Genomic DNA, 25,599 nt, shown 5'->3' on the forward strand with positions numbered 1-25,599 from the left:
AATTTCCCACAAATATCATTCAGTCAATTGCCAATCCACTGGGAAAATAAACAAAATTTTTAAATGACTTTTTTTGCAGCTAAAAACTAACAATCACTATCACGGATTTGGGACATGTTATCACATGGGACACAATATATGTGTCCCAAATCACATATTTGGTGGTCTATTTTAGTTCTTGACTCCACAGACGGGAGAGGGCGGCAGGGAGGAGTATTCACTAATGTTTTTCATCAGTCTTTCCTCACTCCCCTGCTGAGAACATTGTCAGTTGAAAACTCAGAGAGGGTCAAAATTTTGGTTAATTCAAGTATTTCCGAGTAGGAGTACACTTCAGCTTCCCAGAAGGAAAACAGGGTTCTTTGGACATAAACTCTCCAGAGAAAATGAGTATTTTATTATTATTATTTTATTATTAGTTGGATAACATTTGGTAGCATTTATTTTTTTTTTGGTTGACATTTCCTGAAAATCAGGCCATGTCTCCTAATACTTGATTCTAACCTTTTTTTTTTTTTTTTCAGTTAAAAGTCATTTAAGCCATTCTTTGACTATCCAGCTACAAGTATTAGTAGGACATATTATGCCAGAGGAACACTTTAAAAGTTCTGTTTACCCTCCTACTTCCAGAAGCACACAGGGAACGTGTAACTATTCCACACTTTCCTTTGGGTACAGAGTTCTGTCTGCAAGGTTTCAGCTGGAACTTGACTTTGGCTGATTTTCAACTTAGCACTTCCTTTATTCATCCAGTCCCCTCACCTCTCCCCTTTTTCACTTGCTCCTACTACAGTTGGCTGTTTACGGGCTCAGGCCTCTACTAGGCTACAGATCTTGGGCAACTCAACACCCATGGCATCTTAATCTGTATGTGCCTTAACCTTGAGGACAGCTCAATGTCTGCTAAAACTATGCTAAATTTGTCAGCTTTTTAAAGGATGATCATACGTTCCCTCTATCTTTCTTATTTCTCAGATTTAAAATCCCAATTTTTCAGGTGTGTCCATGTTCCGCCATCTTTGCCTTTGGCCTCCGAAGGCTGCCAACACATTACTTTTCCCTGTTCTCAGGGAAACAGCCTTGCAGCTTGTACGTCAGAGGGAGAGAATGCATCGTGAGGAGACAGCATTCCTGGGAAGTGCAGAGTTGCTTACAAATCCAAACTACATCAGGTCAACAAAAACAAAAGCAGAGGATATAGCACTATTCTCTAACGATCTAGGTTCACCCTGGGAGCGTAGAGTCTTTCCTTTTCAGCCACTAATGGTCCCAGCAGGTCAGAAGCGAGTCCTGGCACCGGCAGCAGCTGGTAAGCGTGCTCCCTGCACCTCCCAGGAACTACTGCCTCCCTCTGCCTTTCTCAGCCCTCACTCTCATTCTGGTACCAGGTTTGTTTTCTGCTCAATTCACACTACCCTGCCATACTGCCTCCCTTGCTCTTTGCCTTAATGTCTCCTGTGGGTGTTCTTGTCGGACAGAAATCTAGAAATTCTGGCGGCAAAGTGGGCACTTGGGCATTAAATAGCCAAACAGAGTTAGTGAAATGCAAGATTTCTGGTCCCAGGTGCAGTCTCTGAAGCCGTGGAATATCTCATCTTTCAACCAAAGGTTTGTTTTTCTATCTGGTTATAGGCCCTTTCATCCGAATGCAGAAGTTACATTTCTCCTGTGTGGCACTCGGAAGTCATAGCCATATATTATCTATGACAGGCGAAACCCCCAGTGAGTCCATGTTCTTTCAAAGTCTCTGAAACTACTTCTGACATAGGAACTAACCCTCAGGAAAGGAGAGTTAGCCCCAGAACATTCCCATTTAGGAAACAACTTTCAGCCCATTTATTGAGTCACTTTATAAATTGTTTTCATCTGATTAAGAAACAGAATGCAAAGATCTTACAGATACGATGTCTACATTGTCATAAGCCCAGAAGGAACTTGGACAGGTCACTCAGGATGTTCTCATCCCTTTGTTCAGTCCCCATAAATTATCCCCCCTCACAGCTACCACATTTTCAAAACGACAAAAAAAGTCCTTCCACATAAAGCTTCCTAAGCCCTGCACTGTACTGTCATCTCCTGGCATCTACCCCACACCCCCCTCACCTGCCCCTGCTCATATCCATATTGCGATTCTCAAAGTGCTACTACAATCGATTCTTCGTTTTAGGCATTGCTAAAGGTAGAGAGCAGTTGGGATCCTACCCAGGAAAACAGTTCTTTCTATGTAGCCTCGTTTCTATAACCTGTCCCCATATATTCTCAATTTCTGAACTTCTTAGATGAACCAGTAGGGTTTATAACTGATGATGGATACCTGTGCTCTTCGGTGGCACATGCATCCATCCTGTGGTTTAACACTGCAAGAAATGATCTCGTAAAACTAATGGCCCACTGGGAAGGGGCAGGTAAACTTGCATCATGAGGAATCTAATACTCTTCTCTACATATATAATAAGTTATTTTAATGAGTGAAGTGGGTTTGAATACTTAAACTCTGAATAGGCCTTGCAAATTGTTCCCTGAATTTAAAGCAATATTCCATATGCAATTCAAAATCTTAGAGGCTTGTTTTCAATGGCTGCTTCCTGCCTGTGGAGTATAAAAAGTGTTCGAACCAATCACTTCTAAAAGCACACATAGATAGAAGGGCTTTAATGTAGATATCAGAAGAAACATAAAAGAAATATATGAAAGGATGACACTGTGATGATAAGAAATAGTTGGTTGCAAGACTTTTCAAGTAGATTATGCAGAAGCTGGCGGAGCTTCTGTTTATATTCCAAAAATGATCCACTAAGCAGATTTCTATCTTCATGGTAAAAAAAAAAAGTGTTGAAAATGAGGTCAGTAGGTCCGAGCACAGGTAAATTATAGCATTCTCTGACATTTTAAAGTGATTTCAGAGAAAATACAGTTCTTTATCTACCACAGCAGCATTGATGAAACCAATTATAAACAAAGAATTATAGACCCTTCTCAACTGACTGATAAACTTTCAACCAAGCAGAAGCGTCCTGATAACATCACTGACTTAGGGTTTCCTAGCTTCTTTTTTCACCTTTTCAGGGACAAGAAATCTGTTCCAACATATTATTTCAAAATTGTCCTCCCATTGACTCTCAGTCAAAGTTGTAATGGAAAATAAGAATGCGCTCTTTGCCACACAGTGGCTCCTTAAATGTGTACAATAGTACCGGCCAGCACCGAGTCATTTCAGTTTAGACTGTCACCCAGATCCCTCAGCTGTTTCTCAGGTGAAAGTAGCTCCTAGACTTTTAAGCATTTTAACAAATGACTCAACATTTAACAAACTGCTACTAATCAATATTTTTTAAAATGGGGCTCAGAGGGGCTCCCGGGTGGCTCAGTCAGTTAAGTGTCCGACTTTTGGTTTCGGCTCAGATCATGTTCTCAGGGTCACGAGGTTGAGCCCCGTGTCAGGCTCTGTGCTGGACACGGTCTGCTTGTGATTCTCTTTCTCCCTCTGACCCTCTCACTTGTGCTCTCTCTCTCTGAAATAAATCTTTAATAAGAAAAACAGAAATGAGACTTAGACGAAACCAGGTGGGGTCTAACCAGTGAAAAAGCAATTAGGAATTATCAAGTCGATCTGGAATCCTACACGTATGAATTCAGTCAAAGGTTGCATTAGTTTCATTTTTGTAACTGTGAGATCCTAGAAAATATATATATATATAATATATATATTATATATATATTATAATATATAATCTATATATATATATATATATACTCTTGGTTCCTGACATGGGTTCCTAAGTTCCTTGGAATTACCTAGGTGACAGGAATATACTTTTGTTCTACTGAGGTGACTCTGAGTGGGCTTCTGGATGGGAGCTGGTCACCAGAAAAACCACCCCACAACCAGAAGCTTGGAATTTTCAACTTCTCCCCCACTGTCCACTCTGGAACTCTCCAGAGAGGGAAGAGGGACAGGAAATGGAGTTAATAATTGATCATCCCTCTGTGAGGAAGCCTCCATAAGAATCCCAAAAGTATGGGGTTTGGAGAGATACACCAGGAAGGTAGAATGTCCAACTGTACAGGACACACACTCTTGTGTTCAGGACCCTACCAGACCTTGCTCTGCTTATCTCTTCTTCTGACTCTTCATCTGTATCCTTTACCATATCCTTTAATAAACGAGTAAACGTAATCCCTGAGTTCTCTGAGCCCCGCTTAGGGAACTCATTGCACCTGAGAAGGGGCTTGTCCAATCTGTAGCCTTCTTGGACAGAAGTTCTAGGCAACTGGAAGACCTACTACCTGCAATTAGCATCTGAAGTGGAAGGCAGTCTTGAGGGACTCAGCCCTCAACATGTGCAATCGGTTGCTAGCTCCAGGTAGGTAGTGTCAGAATCGATTTAAGTTTTAGGACATCCACTGTGTCAACAAATTGCTTGGTGTCAGAAACCCCACACATCTGGTGCCAGGAGTATTATGAGTGTGGCAGTTGTGTGAGAGTAAAGGAGAAACTCAGGAGGGGCGTCTGGAGGGCTTTCCAAGTCAGTAACCTAGGCATAACTGGTTGTTCTGTGAATTTCTCTCCTAATAAAACACTTTGATCGTTTTCATTTGATGCTCTGTGAAATGACATTTTAAAAACTTTTAACCTATTTTTTCTATGACTGTGTTCTTAGTAGTTTAGAATTTTCGACTCCTTCCTTTCTGATTATAATGGACAGCTCCAGATCTTCACGTACTGTTCCATTATGTCTACTGCTTGAGAGAACCAGTCCTCGTTCCCTTCCCCATCAATCTTGGCTGTAGTTGTGGCAGCCAATGAATTGATTGAACCAGGAGATGGGCATATGCTCCGAAGTCCCAGGTTTTTTTTTTTTTGTTTTTTTTTTAAGAGGTGCTATTCTCATCAAGTGGTGAAACTATAAGATGCTGGACCCATCATTGTAGTGCGCCTCGTATGAATAAAACCAGTCTGTGATGAGAAGCAAGACCCACTTCAGCCATGTTCAACATCCTGTGTCCAAGTGTCCCTGAGGTTTAGCTGCACCCTCATGTTCTCCAAGGGTGCATGAACTCGGAAATTCATTAAAAAGAAAAAGAAAAGCCACTTTGCCAAAAACAACAACAACAACAACAACAACAACCCACAAGTCCTAACTTATATATAGATTTTTCTATGTTAAGGTTTTACTTATCCACCCCCACTCAACTGATGTCCTATATGAGCTTTCTGCTGCTGCTATGACACAGACATGGTGCCTGTAACAACACACACTCATTATCTTACAGTTGTCCAAGTCAGAAATCCTACCCAAGCCTCTCTGGCTAAAGTGAAGGTGTTGGCAGGACCATGTTCCTCTCTGGAAGCCTTAGGGGAGAATGTTTTCTTACCTTGTCTGGCATCTGGGGACCATCTGTACCCCTTGACTCAACTCTCCCTGCCTTCATCTTCAAAGGCAGTAACCCTGCCTCTCTGTGACCATTCCTCTGAGTGACATCTCTCGCTGGCCCTGACCTCAACTGGGAAAGTTTCTTTTAAGGATTTGTGATTCAGTGGGACCTATCCGGTTAATCCAGAATAATCTCCTCACCTCAGAGTCCTTAATTGTAAGCACACTTGCAGAGTCCCTTTTGCCATCTCCTGTAACATCCTTGCAGGTTCTGGAAGCTGAGCATGGACATCTTGGGAGGGTGTGGGGGAGGATTATTCTGCTGACTGCTAAAGGTGAAGCCAGTATTCCATCTCTCACACCAGTCATTCAGCAATGCAAATATATTAAACAGGAGAAGCCAGACACTCTCCACATTAATAGCAGCCTGTTAACCAACATTATTTGGGACCAACTGTTCAATTTAAAATGACTCCTTCAAGATCATTTTTCTGGAAAGGCAGTTTCTGCTGCTTTTATCTTTTTTTCTGAAGATGAGCTGGAAGGTTCTTACTGGATGTATCCGGCCTACACTCAGAATGCAATCTTGGAGATGTAAAATTAAAAGTATTTTCATACCCACAGACTTGAAGCCTGCGGCTGCTATCATTCCTGAGTATAGAGAGTAAACACAGCATCTCTCTTTGTTTTACTAATTGCTTTGTTTCCCCAAGCTGCTAGCACAACATCTGCCGGGCCAGAATGCACTCCTTGCACACACCAGAGAACCACTGCCCGCTAGATAAACGACCTACGCTCCACGGTGTGAGGGCAAGTGCTTTCCAGGCACTCAGCAGGCGGCTATCAAGAGGCAAAAGAAGAGAGCTATCAAGTAGAAATAAAGCTGACACCCCCACCCCTCCCCAGATCTTTACAATGGTTATGGAGCTGTTGATTCTGTTAGGATCTCACACTGTCTGTGATTTTATTGATTTTGTTTTTCAATAGAACTGTTAAAGATTACAATCCTCAGATAGGCAGACTGTGGGCAGATGCTCATATGCTCACACACAGTTCTGCCAAGATATTTTTACATCTTTCTGCACATAAAACAAAATGAAGACATGTGTTAGAGATGCATGCTATTGGTAACCCCCTCGAAGATGGGAGTTTGTTGTATGCTCATTTCCTGGAGGAAGTACTAAAACAACTCCACCTAGAAAAAAGAAGAGCACTTCCAAAATAAGACAGATTAGCTTCGGAGGCACCTTATAAAACATCCCTAATTACTAAAAACCCATCGAGACGGCAATTTGGGTCATCATATCCAAATGTCATCCCTGCTATTTCTAATTCAATGTAAACTTCTTGTCACATCTACTGGTTAAGCATCAAGATACAAAATGCTGCAACAGCTTATGCTCTGTTGATGTTCATTCATCTACTGGGCATCAGAAAGGCTCATTTCAAATATGGCATGAAAGAGAGAAGTAAGCAAAAAAACACAAACTTGAAGGAGACTTGGAATAAATTGCCTCAAGAAAAATGCTAAAAAAGGAAAAAGCACAAAACCAAAGCCTTACCTTGGGAGACTTAGGCAGTCCCACAGCCCTGTCTTCGGGGAAGGTGAATGGGGTTAACTTTGTCTCCTCCACTGAGGGATGTTTGGGAGGGCGAGGCGGGGGGTGAGAGAAAGAGCTTTCATATCTTCGCATCATGTAATATTGTTCTTCGGTGATCTCTTCCACCAGAGTCCTGACGAGAAATGATCCTGTGTCCCTAGAAAAACTATTGACTAACTGAACTGTCATATTTAAGCGGCTGACAGGAATTTCCCAGCACTCCCTGGGGTTGGCAAAGCCACTGATGAGTAGGTAAGAGTCTGTGATAGCTTCCTCCAACCGCAGTCCCGGGGTAGCCGCCAAAATGTCTTCTTCAATGGAAAGGTCTCTCACAGATACCTTCACGTTGAAGGGCAAGCAGAACTGTGCACAGAGCTCAGAGATCTGGTACTGTTTCTTATCATGAATCACCTCTACGAAACCTCCTTCCATGTACAAAGGGAGCAGTGTTGCCTCATAGGATTTTTTGAGGATTTTTTCACAGGCCAGCACATTCACCACTTTTTTGATTCCCTCACAAAGGACTTCAGTCGTCTCTGAGTGATGCACTAGGAACTGGTCCCCAACAGATACGCATGACAGCTCGTCATGAGGGGGATGAAAGGCTTTGGTGGCCACCACGTGGAGAGGCTCCTTTTCACTCTTTGCTATCTCAAGGTCATAGGCAGTTGGGAACTCCCGAGGTCGCCGCTTGAATTTGCCTTTATAGCTAGTGGGGATCAAGAAGTGCCTTTTAGGAAAATTGCTTCGAATTTCTGAAGCTAAGATCCTTGATGCCTGGTACTTTTTATGGATCACAATGGTTTTCCCAGGCTTTAAAATGCTTCTGGGCAGCTGGTTTCCTTGAGGTGCCTCTATGACTTCAGCCACTATGGGGAACTCTTTACTGGTCATTTCATAGACATCTTGTGTAGATAATAGCTGAAGAAACCAGTTGGCATCATAACTGTCAGTAATGTCCTTGACTTCAACATCTAAACTGGGGAGGATGCGGACTATATCCTTTCGGACTGAAAAAAAAAAAAAGACTATGATATTTTGTCCATCAAAATGTTGCTCTGAGATAGTATTAGAACCTCTCCTGGTGCCATAGATAAATTCCATTAAAAAAAAAGTCAGATGTTCATGATATAACATTTCTTATGTATGACTCTCTTTATTTCACATTTTAAAATGAAGGTCATATGTAAAATCAACACCCATAAGCTCACTTGTGGGTGAGCTTAAAAAAGAGGTATTAACTGGTCCCTTGGAGCCCTGTGAAGCTTATCAAAATCTCAACCTCCTCACTACAACCTGAGGGTAACCATTCTCCTGATTCTAGAGTTGATCATTCCCATTTAAAAAATAGCTTTAGCATGCATGACATAGATAAATATATGTGCATGTGTACAAATGCATATCTTTGTGTGTATATATCTCTTTCAGAAGGTTTATAATATCATTTGAAGTCATGCTCTTGAGGTCCAGCCATAACCCATGAAAGTTTCTTAGAGGACGGTTTCAGTACTTCGAATAAGCCCCTTCCTGCATAAGGCCAAAGACATGCATTCTTTACACAAACTGTAACCTCTTGCAGAACGACACTGCAAGATCAGGGGATATAAGGTACTTATGATTAATATATGGAAGTGAACAAGATGAAATCCTTTTGCAACGTGATAGTTATTCTTTCTCTGCTAATGTTCCATTAATACCTGGATAAAAAAGGAATGTCACAAGATGGGTCACAGTCAGAGGAGCCATTCAGCCATTTAGATAAGCTGGTGGGGAGCTTACCAAATGTATTCTTTGCCTAATGTGGCACAGGGGACTAATAAATCTCGAATTCTTTCTAAGCACCCACTATCCTAAAAGTCTTTGTTTGAGACTACAGAGACACTTAAAAGACTGTCCTAAAATTAGTCATCTGCTGTCTATGCACTATCCCACATGGATGGTTATGGTAGTCTTGAATTAGAAATAAAGTTACTATTAAGAGGATTGTATAACAGTTTATATTTTCTTGACATTTCCTACCACCAGCATTTTCATGATCCATTGTCTTTTCCTAGTATCTCCAGCCACCCTTCTGTCAGCACACTTTCTGCCTTGCATGCTTTTGTAAACAAATAATTTGAGATTTTGAAGACAGAATTTTCTCTTAAAAAGCATTACCTATGTTATTATTTTTTATATTATTAACTTTATGCACCATTTGGAAACTATAACTTTATAATTTGTCATATTACTTGCAGATGCTGTGTAACAGAGTTCCTGAGGGCATAACACGAAAAAACATTATTTTATTTTCTTGAATAGAGAACAGAAAAAAGAAAAAAAAATCAATGATTGAAGGTCTGTAAAAATTCTTCATTTAAACAGATAAAAAGAAAAAAAATAATAAAGAGAGAAACGCCTGGGTGGCTCAGTGGTTGAGCATCTGCCTTTGGCTCAGGGTGTGATCCCAGTACAGAGGATTTAGTCCTGCATTGGGTTCCCTGCGGGGAGCCTGCTTCTCCCTCTGCCTATGTCTCTGCCTCTATCTGTGTCTCTCATGAATACATAAATAAAAATAATAATAAAATAAAAGTACAAAGATAAAAAGAAGGCTAAAAGAACACTTCTTACCTTGGTCAATTCATTGTAGATAGTCTAGCATACCCAAACTATTAAGATCATTGATTGCCACAGACTACCTTACCCCCCAAGGTAATTAAACAACTCTAAACTCTCAGCAAGTTGGATAGACATGAATGAGATTTAAGAATTGTAGAACTAGCACTAGGTAAGGATCATAGCCTCATGCCGTTTCTCAAGTTGAGGAAACAGCAAAACATTGGCAGAACAGATATCATTAAGGACTTTCTGCGGGCTCTAAATAGATCTATCAAAACACAGGGACCCTAGTGTAACCTAGACCCCAATCTATATTTGAGCACTATAGGTATTGTAGGTACAAGAGTCTTTGATTATTTTGTTGACCAATATATCCCAACATCGCGAATGGTGCCTGGTACATAGTAGGTATTCAATAAATGAATTGAATAAATTAAAAACCATTACCAGATCAATGTCCTTGATTGAGTATTAAAGGATATGACCTGTTAAATAAGTAGGCTTCTACATAACATTTCATTGGTAAAAAATGAATTTCTACGGCTAATACATCATAGAAAGTATTGTATATTTCATTTAAAGCCTATGCTCCGTTAGGTTGTACTTTATTTTACTCAATGGCTTATTCGGTGCAACAAATATTTTTACTATTTAATTTCTACAAAACAACAATCTAGACATTTTAAGGTATGAAAATAATCACCATAAATATGCCTTAGTAGAAGATTCAATAAGGAAAAAATAGTACATGCAGTAAAAATAAACGATTCTTCTTAGATCCACTAAAGAACTGAGGTTACAGGGCAAACTGTCACCCCCAAAATGAGAGAAATAGGTGAATATGGACTTACAGCTTATTGGGAGCAGAAAGTACCACTGGATCCAACAACTACTAAGAACACGTTAAGGGTAATTAGCTACTTGCCAGAGACAAAGCCTAGACAAGCTTGAGAGATAAAGCTTCTGGGGTCCAGGTTTAAGGGGGTCCTCCCACACTTTCTTGAGTTTATTCCCAAGAGACCCACCAGGTTCTCAGTGTGAAGATCAGAGAAAAATCCCCTCATGCTTCTGGCAGAGTAATGGAAAAAGCCATAGCATTCAGTTTTCCTTAAGAAAGGTCTACCCTCAAGGAAAACTTTTTTACCACAGCCTAACCAACTTGGGTTTTACCAGAGTTTAACTGATGTAGAGGAAGGGAAATACCCAATTATAATTTCTATCTTTCCACATGGGGGAAGGGAAATACCCACCTCCAGCCCCCACTTGCCATATCCTGTCTCATCTAAGGAGGCATGGGGAAGAAAGCGGAGAAGCACTTGTGAAGGGCACAGGGCACAGGGCACAGGGCCACTAAAAGAGCAGACCTAATTACAGGATTATAGAATGCATCTCCTCCCCTACACCTTCCTAATCCTATCAACAAGACCTCTGTATAGTAACAGGGGATTACAACTGAAGCATTTACACTTCTGTTTAAGAAGAGATCTCTAGGGAAAGACAACAAGGGAGACAAAAAACAAGGACACTGCATAAAATTTTAGCCTCTGACATCTAAAGCTACAGAAAGCAGTAAATACAGACTAACTCACAGCAAGATTAACATAAAGCCTCACATTAAAGGCCTATTTGTCTCGGTTTCTTTTATCTGATACATCATGTCTAGGTTTCAACAAAAAATGACGAACTATATTAAAAGGCAAACAAACAGGGTAGTCTGAAGAGACAAAACCAAACTCAGATATGCAGAGATTTTGGAATTTTCAGATTGGGAATTTAGAATACTATTAATATGTTAAGAGCTCTAATGGAAGTCATGGCAGAAAAGACGGGTAGCATAAGCAGAGACATGGAAATTTTGTAAAGAATTAAAAGGAAATGCTAGGTATTCAAAACGCAGCAGATGTGGTGAAGAATGACTTTGATGGGTGCGTCACTAGAGTGGACATGGCTAAGGAAAGAATCAGTGAGCTCGGAGATATACCAAGATATATCAATAGCTTAACTGAAAAAGCAAAAGAAAAAGAATGGAAAAAAAATGTACAAAACCAAAAAAAAAAAAAAAAAGAATGAAAAAAATGGAGGATACCTAAGCATTGTGGGATAACTATGAAAGGTGTAACATGCATACCATAGGAATGCATACCAAAAGGAACACAAGAGAGAAAGGAACAGAGGTGATATTTGAACTAATACTGGTGGAGAATTTTTCCAAAATTGAGGAAGCTTAGAAAACAGTAAGCTTGATAAATACCAAAAAAACCTACACTGAGGCATATCATATTCAAACTGCAGGAAATCAAAGAAAAAAGAGAAAACCCGAAGGAGACAGAAGAAAAAAAAATCTTACCTCTAGAGGAAGAAGGATAAAAATTGGATTGTACTTCTTTTCAGAAACCATTCAAGCAAGAAGAGAGTAAGAGGCATATTTACAGTGTTTCCAGGAAAAAACCCCCCAGTAATCTAATATTCTGTCTCCACCAAAATTATCCTTCAAAAGTCAAGGGTGACTGAATATGCCAGCCCCAAGTAAATCACTTTGGCACAGAGATTATTTTAAGCTAAAATCACCTGAAAAAAGCAGGTGCAAGAAGGGTATTCTAATTTCTCTTTTGCTTCCTGAAAACAGATAAAACTCCCATGTGAGAGATGCCTTCCCCATTCCAGGAGAGAAGAAATCTCCTTCTACAGGGAGTTAGAGCCCAGCGAATTCCGTCCAAACAGACCTGGTTAAAATAACTCTTACCTTCCGTAAGCCTCCTCACGTAGTTAGTTCAGTTACTTCACGGTTGCCTCTTTTGTTCAAACCAATATAGAAGGATGTAGGTTTTGCCCTTTTGGGGGCTCCCCTTTCACATAAACATATAAATCCTTCTACTTTTCTCTACATCGTCTAACTAATGTCAGTCTAATTCTCGGGCCCAGCCAAAAAGCCCTAAGAGATGATTGTCTCTACATATTTTCTTGAAAACGAGTTTTGTCAATTCTAGGCTTGCAGTTTCTCAATTGCTAGTTCCTCCTACATTATTATCTAATAATAATAATAATTCATATATCTTTTGGAAATTGTCACTTTCTACGTTTGATTTCTCTGTCATTTACTTTCCAAGATTATACTTATTTTTTCCTCAAAAGTGTTTTCACATCTGATTGCTCAGGCAATTGTTTTGTTTATATTTTTGTATCACATTATACTCTTTACTATATAGTGATTATTAGATGCACTAATAATTTCCAAGCTTTGCCTTATTCTAGGCTTTTAAATTAAAATTTTCTTTATAATTCATCCATTTGGTCTCAGTTTTCTTTACAAATATTCTGTGAATTATCTTCCCCCCCATTTATTCAACTTCATTTCAACTTAAGAGAAACTGTACTGTAAATTTCCATTTTTGTTAGCTAGTTCTTCCCTGGTCCTACTGTTGTTTGTATTTATGAATAGAGAAAGTGCCTTTTGGGTTGCTCTCTAACATCTGTAGCAGAAAAAAAATGTCATCATGACCTTCACTGAGAAATCAAGAGTCATTTAAAATAGATATACTTACATTTAATATGGGTCTATTTGTAATACTTTTTCTTATATTTTTATATAATTTATAAAAAATGACTAGCCGTTTTCTTATACTGGATGATGCATGTTACCGAGTGTTCTTCATTGATTTTCATGATGGTTATTTTTATGTATCAACTTCACTGGGCTCTAATACCCAGTTATTTAATCAAACACAATTCTAGGTGTTTCTGTGAAAGTATTTTGCATATGTGGTTAACTTCTAAATCAGTTGACTTTGGGTAAAGGATGTTATCCTCCATAGTGTAGGTAAGATTCATCTAATCAGTGGAAGGCTTTAAAAGCAAAAACTGGCGTTTCCCAGAGAAGAAAAAATGCTGCCTCAAACTACAGCATCAGCTTCTGTATAGCCTTATATATAGCCTGTCAATCTGTCCTATGGATGTTGAACTTATTAGCCCCCATAATTACATGAGCCAAGTCCCTAAAATTAATTAATTAAGTAAGTAAATAAGTAGTACATATTTTTTTCTTTAATATACAATATAATTATATATGATATTATAAATATCTTCCGTTTCCCTGGAGAAACTTGACTGGTAAAATATTTACAGCTGGTAGTATAAAAATAAATATGTATAGTCGGTAGTATAAGAATAAATAAATACATATCTAAACTGTACCTTATACTGTTTGCTGTTTGATATTTCTATTAGCAATAGAATTACTTGCCTAAAGGAAGAAAATGAAATGGAAGCAGGTTAAAGTGTTCACTGGTTCTAAATATCATATTAAGTCACAATATTTTCCTAGGCACATTAGGAGAAGCATCACTAATAAAAATTGAACCTATTATACAAACATAAATGATATCAACTTTGAAGTGATATATTCATTCATATATTCATTCACTTCAATGAAGTGAATATTCATTCTCCTTAGCTATTAAATTTGTAAATATGTTATCATAATAAATCAAATCTCGATATGGTGAGTGAAAAAGGAACTTTGTACTATGTAGTATATATACACAGAAACAAGTATTTTAGTTGCTTCATTCATTAATTCATGTATTTGATTTGTTCAATATTGAACACTTACTTTATCTCATGCATTGAGAAGATAAAAATAAATGCATCAGAGACTGACTCTCATATAAATTATTGAAGATCATGTTTTGTTAAAAATATTGTTTATAAATTATATTTGGGTTTTTTAAAAAGACTTTATTTATTTATTCATGAAAGACACAGAGAGGGGGCAGAGACACAGGCAGAGAGAGAAGCAGGCTCCCTGTAGGGAGCCCGAGGTGGGACTCGATCCCAGGACCCCGGGGTCACGGCCTGAGCCAAAGGCAGGCACTCAACCACTGAGCCACCTAGGGGTCCTTAAATTATACTTACCTTTTAGCAATATTAGCAACCAGTTCTTTGAAGATTAGGTCCAGGAAAAGCTCTAGGCTGGGATTAGTTTAAGTAAGTAGTGAGGTTTATAGTTGAAGTATGTGGCTTTCCAACACTTTGTTCCCTCAAATTTACCATGAAGGCAAAAAAAATAAAAAATTAAAAATTAAAAAAAAAAGAGAGAGACAGAGAAAGAAGAAAGAGAATGAGATTCAATGAATCTATAATGGACATCTGTAATTCTCACACTGAATGAAGATAGAGTTCAGATGAAAGGATGGTCAGAAATTTGGCAGAAGAGAAAAAGGAAAGCTTTTGTGCCTATGGAGCCACAGTTCAGTGAAAAGTCAGCCTTTTTTGCCCCATGGGACCTCCAAAAGACCCATAAATTGAAGGCCTAAGGCCCCTCTGACTGTGGATGAGAAGCTAGGAGTTGCCCGGATTCTGGAGAGGGCTTAACCACATGCCTCCAACTCTCTTCTGGGGAAGACAAGTGGTCACCCCGCCCCCCACCCCTCTTTGAAGGAAACTGTAGATACAGAGTCCCGGAATCTGGAATCTAGGAGGGGGTGGGCAGAGGAGAAACAAGGGACTGAAAACCAGGAAGTCTAACCCTGTGGGGGAATGGTGAAACCCTAAGCTACTACCCCACAAGCTCTCAGAGAGACTCTTCTCCACTGAAACTGAACAAGTCCTAGAAGAGAGGCTCAGGATCCTGAGTGGGGGGATGCTCTGTGTCAGAGCTGGCACAGGGAAGCCGAAATTTCAGAAACAAAGAGCTTGTATGTAAATAGCACCTCACTTTTAAATTAAAAAAAAAAAAGTGTGTCACCTATAAATATGAACAACTGGTAAAAAATCATCAGGCATTTTAGGAAAACAGTTAATGACAGTAACAGACCAAAAAAATATTTTTTTTTCTTTGAAAGAGAGAGAGAGAGAGAGAGAGAGAGAATCTTAAGCAGGTTCTATGGAGCCAGGATGGAACCTGACTCAGGGTTCAATGTCATGACTCGGAGGTCATGACCTAAGCAGAAATCAAGAGTGGAACACTTAACCGCCTGAGCCACCCAGACACCCCAAACTTTTTTTTCGAAAGCCCAAAAAGAGGCAGATAAAATGCAAGGAATACAGAAAACTTTAAGAAATTGTACAAGATTCTCAGGGAGATAAGATATTGCATTCTGAAAACAAGAACTGAGTAACATTTAAAACATGATGTAAGATATAACTCTTGGAAATTAAAAATATGATAGCTGAAATTAAAAATTCATTAAAACGGTTGGAAATGCAGTTGAGGAATTTTCCCTGAAGGTAAACCAAAGACAAGAAAGATGTAAAATAGGAAAGAAAATAGTCCTAGATCAGTATGGGAGCTCCAACACAAGATTAGAAGTTACAGAAAGAGAAAAGAGGGAAAAAATAGTTGAAATTATCAAAGAAATTATCTCAGAAGTGAAATATCTGAGTTTCCATACTAAAAAATGCCATCACGGTGAAAGAGCAGACCCACCCAGATGGTTTTGAATGGAAGTCCCAAGAAAACACTAATATAGATTAAATGCTTTCATCCCCCAAGTATTCACATAGTGAAACCTTACTCCCCAGTTTAATGGTATTAAGAGGTGGGGCCTTTGGGGAGTGATTAGAATTTGATGTGGTCAGGAGAGTGGTACCTCCATGTAGGGGATTAACGTCCTCCTAATCCTGTAAAAAGTCAATGTCTTGAAAAATAGCAATATCTTTATATTACTTGGAAATTTAAATGCCAATACAAAAAGCAGGGACAAAATATTTAAAGCAGTTACTTCAAAGTAGCAGAATGTGGGAAAATTTGGGAATGGCCAGGGACATAAGATGTGCTAATCACTTTTCTATAAATCTTATTACCACTATTTGACTTTTTGACTTTGATAAAAATAGAGATTACTTTTTTAAATAAAATGAAAGAAAGAAGAAGTATCAGAATACTGAAAGATCAGTGTTTGGGGGGGGGTTTGCTATTGATTTATCACTTATCGTACAATATTCAGAAACTGCTCTTCTGATACCACCGTTCTGCTTGGGTAAGATACGTCATGTATCTAAGCAAAAATGGGACCCTTAAATTTTGGAAGGCATTGAGGGTTTTACTTGAAATGAAATGCAGATTTTCAAGTCTTAACATTTTCATCAGGGGAGAAATGATTATCAATCTGTGCATCAAAACATAATACGATTATTAAGTTTCAACCAGCTAGACTTCTGATTTTCAGAAGCAGCTTTAAATAGCTGACTCAGTTTTTCATTTGTAAATATTATGCATTCCATTTGCCACACTAATATGAATGGTATCTTCCCATGAAAGGCACCAACAGATCCTGCTATGACTTAGATGAGACTAGTAGTTAAAGGTCTTGCGCAGTTATTTATATCTATTTTCCAAAGAGATAGAATGTTTTACACATCGTGAAACATACAGTGAGAGTCAGAAGGGCTTCAGGCCTGTAATGGGGATTATGACCAAGAGTTTCCAGGAACTAACACTTCATTTAAACATGTCTTGCTACTTTTTTATGATGCCTAAATTTTCACATCAATAACATACTAAAAAACTAACACCAGGACTAGAATATGGTATATTCCTTCTTTTCTCTATTTACTTACTATGTTCTCTTTTCAGCAAATCAATTTTTCAAAGCTTTTTATAGTTCTCAATCCTTTTCATCTTGCATCCACCCCTAAGGTTTCTCTAAAATAGTCTATCCCTGGCTCAGACCTATTCTTTTTCTTGTCCCTTTAGAAAGGAAGGTCTTGAGACAAGAGGGTTCTCAACTATGCCTGACACTCAAGGCCATTGGAAAGTAACTTAGCAAACAATATGTGACTTCAAGGCAAGTTTGAATCTTTACTATAAGAAAGAAAAAACTAAAACAAGACCACAATTGATTTAAAAAAAAAAAAACAGCCTACATTTATATTTAGAAGAAAACCGCCTACAACCATAATTTTTAAAATTGGACTGTTTGTGTTGGACACCCATCCTCTATTTCCAGGGAATATTGTTCAGTCAGTACACATGCAAAGCAATGCTATACAGCGTCTGTCCTGAAGTTGCTGTACAAAAAGAACTAATGTTTAAAATAATCCCTAAGAAATTAAAGATCCAAAATAAATTCAATGTTAATAGCATTAAAGAATGGAAATTGAACTAAAGAATTTTGGAAAGGACTTTATTTCAACCAAAGACTTTCTTCTGGGACCTTGGTTAGCATGAAATCACATATAAATTCCTCTAAGCAACTGTGTTAGTATGTCGTGTTCATCTGGCAATGTTTATATTTAGTAAACCGTATCATCATCCAACTAGATCAAGCCAGAAGCCTGGGATCAGGTTGGCTTTTTTCTTCCTTCCCATAGACTTCCAAATCTTGCTGGTTGTACTTCTTAAATACCCATTAGGAGCAAGTGTCCTGCTGATATCACTGTTGTATTAATCCCCGATAACCTGCCATAAACCCAATGGCCTCCTTACACTCCTTTGACCCTGTCCCTTCAACTGAAATCCTGTATTAATTTCCTCTTTTGACAAGTATTAACCCCTTAACATATATTTCAGTCTCTCCATGACTGATTCCACTACCCCGTTGCATGTTTTGATATTTGTCTCAACCTGTCCTCTCTTTTCTCATACCAGCTACGCTGGAGCTCCAATATCTTGCTTACTTGCCTTCCTGAAAACTGCTATCACTTCCTGCAATGTTGTGCTCTCTTTCTTTACCTGATAATCTTCTGTTCATCCTCCAGGTCTTAGTTTAAATGTCATTTCTTCAGAGAAGCCTTGTTGATCCCTAATCTAAACTCCTTAAATGCAGCAACCACCTTGTTCGCATGCTTAGGTTCTGGGTTGCTCTACATTTGCAGCTACATAATAGGAGATGACAATGATTTTTAAAAATTAACAAATTTTAAGATGAGAAAATGCGATATCCATTATTTACGAAAATTGAGGAAAATTCAATTATCAATTTCAATTACACATTTTGGGATAGCTAACAAAACACTAACGTGAGGTCTAAAATTTGCTGCAACTTCTGTTTTTTTGCCATATTAAAAAATGATCCTGCCGTGGCCTCAATTTTTTGCAGTAAGTATTAAAATATAATCACTGAGGAATTCCTTACCTGTAACTTTAATTCAGATAAATTAATTAATTTCTGGTTAAATTACTTACATGTAACAAAATTTAACATGTAGTTCTAAAACCTACACAAAGGTTCACATCAGACTTTTTTTCATATTTATGTAAGTGACCAACAGTATCTATGGGAGCAGAGATAAATAGAATTTGAGAGAGCCAAAATAAATTTTTTTTTGAGAGAGCCAAGAGATACCCTCTGACCAAACATTTTTGCATACTGCTTTTTTTCCTCCAGTGTATTATATTTAGTACCTTAATACAATCTTATTTCATTCTCAAAACAACCCTAAAAGGTAGGTAAAGAGCTGTCATCATCCCTTTTGCAAAGACACAGTTTAAATGGCTCAAAGTCACCACCCATTAAGTTATTGACTGAGAGTTAGAATCCAGGACTTTTGACTGCAAATGCAGAACTCTTTGCTCCATGGTTGCCCATTGATGTGCCATAATCTTGAAAATTCAAAATATTAATTCCTTTAGGGTAACAGTGCTCTCTCTGGCTATTCCTATTTTTAAATGCACACAATCCTATATAGGTTACATATTAAAACACACTTATGTGTCAATTAATTTGTCACATCATTTCCTGTAAGTCAGAGGGACTTCCAGCTAATAAGATCTATGACCAATGATGAGTAGCCGGCGGGGGGGTGGGGGTGGGAAGCTATCACAAAAATAGCAGTAAGGGACATATTAGGAAACTATGTATCTTTATCACTTTGTTGACCACCTCCATACAAGAAAGACTCTTTCTAACCAAATAGGCTCTATCTTTAAAAGTAGCTCTTTTCTGACCATGTTTAACCAGCAGTGATAGAAATGACTTGGTAGGTTAACCTGTCTGCACCTGCCAATTACCGCAACTTGCATTTGGATAGCACCTCACAATTTACAGTACGTATTTATACGCATTATTCAATTTGATCCTTGTGCCAAATACATGGTTTACTTATTTATAGATCAGAATCTTACTCTCAGTGGGCTTAAAGGACAAGTCAGGGACAGGGTCGCATTCTTCAAACTCTAAAGCCTTCCTCTTTCCCAAATCCCACAGTGCTCACCCTCGTAGAACAACATTCTCAGTGGATACTTACATTTCATCACACCTTGAATTTCATAAACAGGCTTGAGAATCAGAGCACCATAAAAGCCTTTAGGGAATGGATTTGTTAAGTCCCACTTATTTGAAAAACCTGTAAGCTTCACAGTCCGTGTTCTGTTCTTGGGTATCTTCCATTCAACAATCTCCTTTAGGGTATAAATATGTTCATCTTCACACTCATAAAATTCTCCTTCTTGTGACAAAGGCAAAGTAAACGAGTGATTTTGGTGACTCCTTACCACTCCACAGTTCACCATGATTTCTCCACTGATCTCTTCAATCGAGTTGAGCATGATTTGCTCACCCTGCTTTATAGTGAGATTCTCTAGCTTTAGGTCCTTCTGATGATAGAAACAAGGATGCCCTAGTCTACTTGATCCAATATGAATGGTCCGTGTTATTTCTTCCATAGTGAGGTATGGAGTTTTATCAGCCACAATCTTAAAAAGACCTAAGAACAGAAGAATTATGTAAATTAAAGAGTTGTGAGTTACAAAACCAGTACAATGTAGCTTTTAAAAAGAAATATATTTGTTTTAATCCTGAATTCCTCTGGTTACCATGGTAATGTATCATTTGTAAATTACTGGATCATCAGATGGAAACAAGGGGAAAATACCTAGAAATAGAAAAGCCCCTGTTCTTGAAGTGGGAAATAAGAACGAGATCCTGACCTGCTGTATCCCGACTAGCTGTGTCATCTTGAGGAGGGCATTTAATCTCTCAAAATCACACTTTCTATCTTTAATTTTTAAATTAAGAGGATTGGATTAGATCAGTATTTCTATAACTATATTTTCTGGACATATTCTGGAAGATATTCTGGAAGAAAACTGTTTCATGGTCAAATTGGCAAGCACAAAGTTATCTACCTTGAAGGAGACGGTAGTGATGGTTATACAACATTGTGAATATAATTAATGATGCCAAATTGTACATTTTTAAATGGTAAATTTTATGCTATGTGTATTTTACCATAATAAGAAATACCTACATATTTCCAATTAAATACTTCTCAGAAAATTTAGATGCAGCACTGCTCACAAGAAGAGAATATAATGTGCAGGATTTTGCAAATTTGATTATAATAAAATTCTTGGGAAAACATCCATTGATAAATTACAGCATGCCGTACCATAATATATTGGTGCTCCATATAACTCTCCTAGGAAAAGGCCAGGTTAGGTAGTTGTTCTGGATTGAATATTTTTGGTTATATATCATTCTTCTCATTGCTTCTCTAATTTTGCCAATTTTCACTATTGGAAAATTTTTCCTCTAATACTATTGGATAATCACTAATACAATTAATTTTTTTTAATTTTTTTTTAATTTATGATAGGCACACAGTGAGAGAGAGAGAGGCAGAGACACAGGCAGAGGGAGAAGCAGGCTCCATGCACCGGGAGCCCGACGTGGGACTCGATCCCGGGTCTCCAGGATCGCGCCCTGGGCCAAAGGCAGGCGCCAAACCGCCGCGCCACCCAGGGATCCCCAATTTTTTACTATTTAAGATATAGCTTTTGAGGCTTCTGTGTTTAATTCTCTTTAAATTACTTTTATTTTATGGGCACATCTGCCTTGTAGCATTTTCAGAAATGAATTTGTTGAAAAGTTTTTAATAAATTCCAGAGAAAATAAGAACAAAGAAAAAATTAGGTAATTGCTTTTTTAACACAAAAGTAAATGACTGATTATATTATATACTAGCATAAACTAAGAAGATAATCTTGCTAGATACTCATTAGACAATGAGACAATCTTACTACAATTGGATATAGCTTGAGAAATAATTTATTACTTTACTCAACAAATATATTCCAATTAAATTCATCTATATATCAAATCATTATTAACCAGATTATAATGTCTCCTGTCTATTCTGGGTCGCTGCACAAAGGTTTATGATCCATTACTATTGTAGCTGATCTTTGTTCAAACAAAAAAGGATTTGAGTTATTTTTTGACAGAAACATCCTGAGAAAGTACGTGTCATGCAATCCTGGCAAGAAGTAAGGTAGCATGTGCAACCTGTCCTGAAAAGCTTCAGAAATTGACTAGTGTTCACTCACTGTGTGGTGTGCCTGAAGCCAGTGTAAGGCAAAGAAACATTGACTTTGAAGGAATTTCTTGTTTTATTAGATCTTGCATCAGGGAAAATCCAATAAAAGAATATTCTGGAACTCTGCACAGTAAATGAATCTGTGTGTACGTGTGCTTGTGCATGTGCATACATATGTTTTATCTCATTTGTTCATGAAGATTTTTTGCCAATCATTATCAGGGCATAAAAAATTCACCAATGTTTGTGGAAAGTTAACAAAAATAGTTAGCTACCTAGAATCTCATAAATGGTACATAGTTTTATTTCTATTCTAGATATATTGATGACATAGTCACAGAAGAATTAATTCAGTATCTTCTTTCTTGGGGAATTGGATTCACCTAAGGTAATAACAGACCTAAAATGCTATGAAGTAGAAAAATCCTGAAACCCTAAGGGCCACCGTTATTTCAAGTTAATCACACACTTCAGAGCTGTCTTGTTGGATGTCTCTATTGCAAGAAAAATCTATGAATCTGTGTATTTTCCCTTAGAAGATGATTAAGTACACAGTTTAGCATACTAAGTGGAAGATACAGGAAAATATCTTTGATGAACTTATTTCTTCATCTACTACTGCAGCTGATCCAAAGAGCCCCTCCTTATAAGCAGCCAGTTGATACTATATAAACTAGGGCAAGTTTATATCATATATATATATATATATATATATATGCACATATATATATGATATCATACTGAAACTTCAATTTCATAATAAACTAAAGCACCATAGGCCTGATCAGCTTTAAATTTTATCAAGTTTTCCTATATCTTTTCACAAAGAGTACAATAGTTTTACACTGGAGAAAATATAATTTGCTGCTCTATCAAAAAGAAAGCCACACATTTCAGGAGCTGAGTGATCATAATGGTGACTGGAAAATAAGGCAATAAGTAACTTTCATAAAGTAAGCTAAGAAGTAGAAATAAAATATATTTCAATGTCCAGATTCGACTGTCACCTATTAAGAAGGATATTATTACTTTTAAATTAGGAGAAATTATTCATAAAAAGCATGCACTTGAGAAACAAAAATTATTAGGAAATGCAATTAATAGATCTATTGAAAATTAACTGATGAGTGAATTTAGTCTTTAAGATCCTGTCTCTGAATCTTAAGTTTTTGGAGAGTTTATAATTTTAACCAATTCTTAATGATCTTCAATTAACAGTAGTAATAACGATTGAAATTTGTTTGGAAATTTACAAGTTTGAAAGATTTTTTTCATGCATCATTTATCTTGACAATAATCTTTTAAGGACAATAAAATCAATGTTATTACTAGAAGATATAAAAATGGTCATGATTTTCATTGTCTTGGCTCTAGAATCTCAAATCAGGTCTTTGACAACCAAGCCTTATGCTCTTGCCACCCCACTTGGGTGCCTTCCTGTCCTGCATATAACTTACAAGGATTGCTCAGGGAAACATGTTTATTCCAGTTCACAAATTATGTACATGAGTCTCATTAGCCAGTTCTCCCTTTGCATGAATCAGCCTTTCCAGAGCCTCCAGTGTAAGAAGAACAAGAGCAATTTCCTGGTTCACTGTGCATATTTTATGCTCATCAGACATTTTTTCTACTTGTTTTATCTTATCAGTTCCCACTCAAATAGGGAGTAATTTTAAGAATTAAATTTTTCAATTTAAAATTACAATATTCTTTCCATTCTTTTTATTTTTTAAGGTTTTTTTTTTTTTTTCAAGTAGGCTCCATGCCTAATGTGGGGCTTGAACTCATGACCCAGAGGTCAAGAGTTCCATGTTCTAGCAACTGAGCCAGCTTAGCACCTCTATAGTATTCTTTAATGTGTATGACATAAGATCATCATGAAAATCTTCACAGTCTTTTTCATAGACTAATCTCTAACTTGCTTTCCCAGTTCTAATCAAAGATATTCCCTCCCTCTCTGAGATAAGGAATCTTAGAGTGAACTTTGCCTACTAATTCTCTGAAAGTAATGGCCTAACACAGTGTAAATGATCAGATATTCTGTTCTATAAAAGCTTGGATTTGTCCCGTTGTTAATCGCTACATCCCTAATTCCAAATCCTATGGTTCCCTCTTCTCTGAAATATCCAATAAATTAAAAATTAACATTCGGTAACAGTCATAAGTTTTTTTTCTCCTATTCATTCAAACACACTATTTATTTTGTTAAAGTCAAGCTGAATGATCTGTTGAGAGGTAAGTGATAAATGTCAAGCATGAAATATGTACACATTTTCCACAGTGGATGGCAGCATAAAAGTCACAGGCAGTACCCCTGACTGAAATCTCGCTGTACAGAGCATAACACGGCAGAGTTATGATGTACGGGGAGGAATCAGCCACCACTTAAGAATGCCAAGGGTAAAACATTAACACCTGATTGTTGTTGTATGCAGTAATATAGCTATGTTATGTACACTGACTAACTGTAATCTTTGGGTCCCCACTAACCAGACATTTACGAGGCAAAAAGGGGAATGCACCGAACAGTGGTGAGGATATGTGCTTTGCTGAAAGGCTAAAGAGCACTATATTTTGCTAAGGGATGAGAAAGTCTTCAAAAGATTGCATACAGATACGTAAATTTTACTATTTAAATTTTACAGATATATTATCAAAATGATCACAAAACTGTATTTGAGGGGAAAAGCAGGTACCCAAAGAGGTGAAAGACCTACAGTCCAAAAACTATAAAACACTAATGAAAGAAATTCAAGATGATGCAAAGAAATGGAAACTCATGCCATGCTCATGGATTGGAAGAACAAATATTGTTAAAATGTCTATACTACCCAAAGCAATCTACACATTTAATGCAATCCCTATCAAAGTACCAACAGCAGTTTTCACAGGGCTGGAACCAATCCCAATATTTGTATGGAACCACAAAAGACCTTGAATAGCCAAAGCAATCTCGAAAAAAAAGAAAAACAAAACTGGAGGCATTACAATTTGAGACTTCAAGTTATATTACAAAGCAGTAACAATTAAAACAATAGGATGCTGGCTTAAAAACAGATGCAGAAATCAATAGAACAGAATAGAAAATCTAGAAATAAACCCACAGTTATATGGTCAATTAATCTTCAACAAAAGAAGAATATTCATTCATTAATACAACAGGGAAAAGAGTCTCTTCAACAAATGGTGTTGGGAGAACTGGGCAGCCACATGCAAAAGAATGGAACTAGACCACTTTCTTTCACCAGACACAAAAATAAACTCAAAATGGATTAAAGACCTAAAAGTGAGACTTGACAACTACACAGGCACAGTACTGTCTCTGACATCAGCTGTACCAATGTGTTCCTAGCTACATATCCTGAGGCAAGGGAAATAAAAGCCAAAATAAACTATTGGGACTACATCAAAATAAAAAGTTCCTGCACACCAGAGGAAATAATCAACATAACTAAAAGGCAGGGAAAAGATATCTGCAAATGATATATCTGATAAAGGGTTAGTACCTAAAATATATTTAAAAATGTATACAACTCAACACCCTAAGAACAAATAATCCAATTGAAAATGGGCAGAAGGCATGAATAGATGCTTCTCCAAAGAAGACATACAGATGTTCCAAACACACATAAAAATATGCTCAATATTACTCATCATCTGGGAAATGCAAGTCAAAACTACAATGGGCTGTCACCTTACCACTGTCAGAATGGCTAAACTAAAAACACAAGAAGCAAAAGTGTTGGGAGGATGTGGAGCAAGGAACCCAT

The 25,599-nt window shown here is 37.6% G+C and overlaps 1 protein-coding gene across 1 annotated transcript in view; it reads right to left on the reverse strand.

Moving 5' to 3' along the window:
* The window catches only part of THEMIS (thymocyte selection associated), a 176,624-nt gene that overhangs the window by 80,792 nt on the left and 70,233 nt on the right, over positions 1-25,599 (reverse strand). The window contains exons 3-4 of the mRNA XM_077902634.1: positions 19,760-20,218; positions 6,938-7,986 (exon numbers count right to left, since the gene is read on the reverse strand). Coding sequence (XP_077758760.1) covers positions 6,938-7,986; positions 19,760-20,218 — 1,508 coding nt within the window. The remainder of the gene's footprint in view (positions 1-6,937; positions 7,987-19,759; positions 20,219-25,599) is intronic.

This window comes from Canis aureus, chromosome 1, assembly GCF_053574225.1.
Source record: "Canis aureus isolate CA01 chromosome 1, VMU_Caureus_v.1.0, whole genome shotgun sequence".
In the NCBI taxonomy this organism is placed as follows: domain Eukaryota; kingdom Metazoa; phylum Chordata; class Mammalia; order Carnivora; family Canidae; genus Canis; species Canis aureus.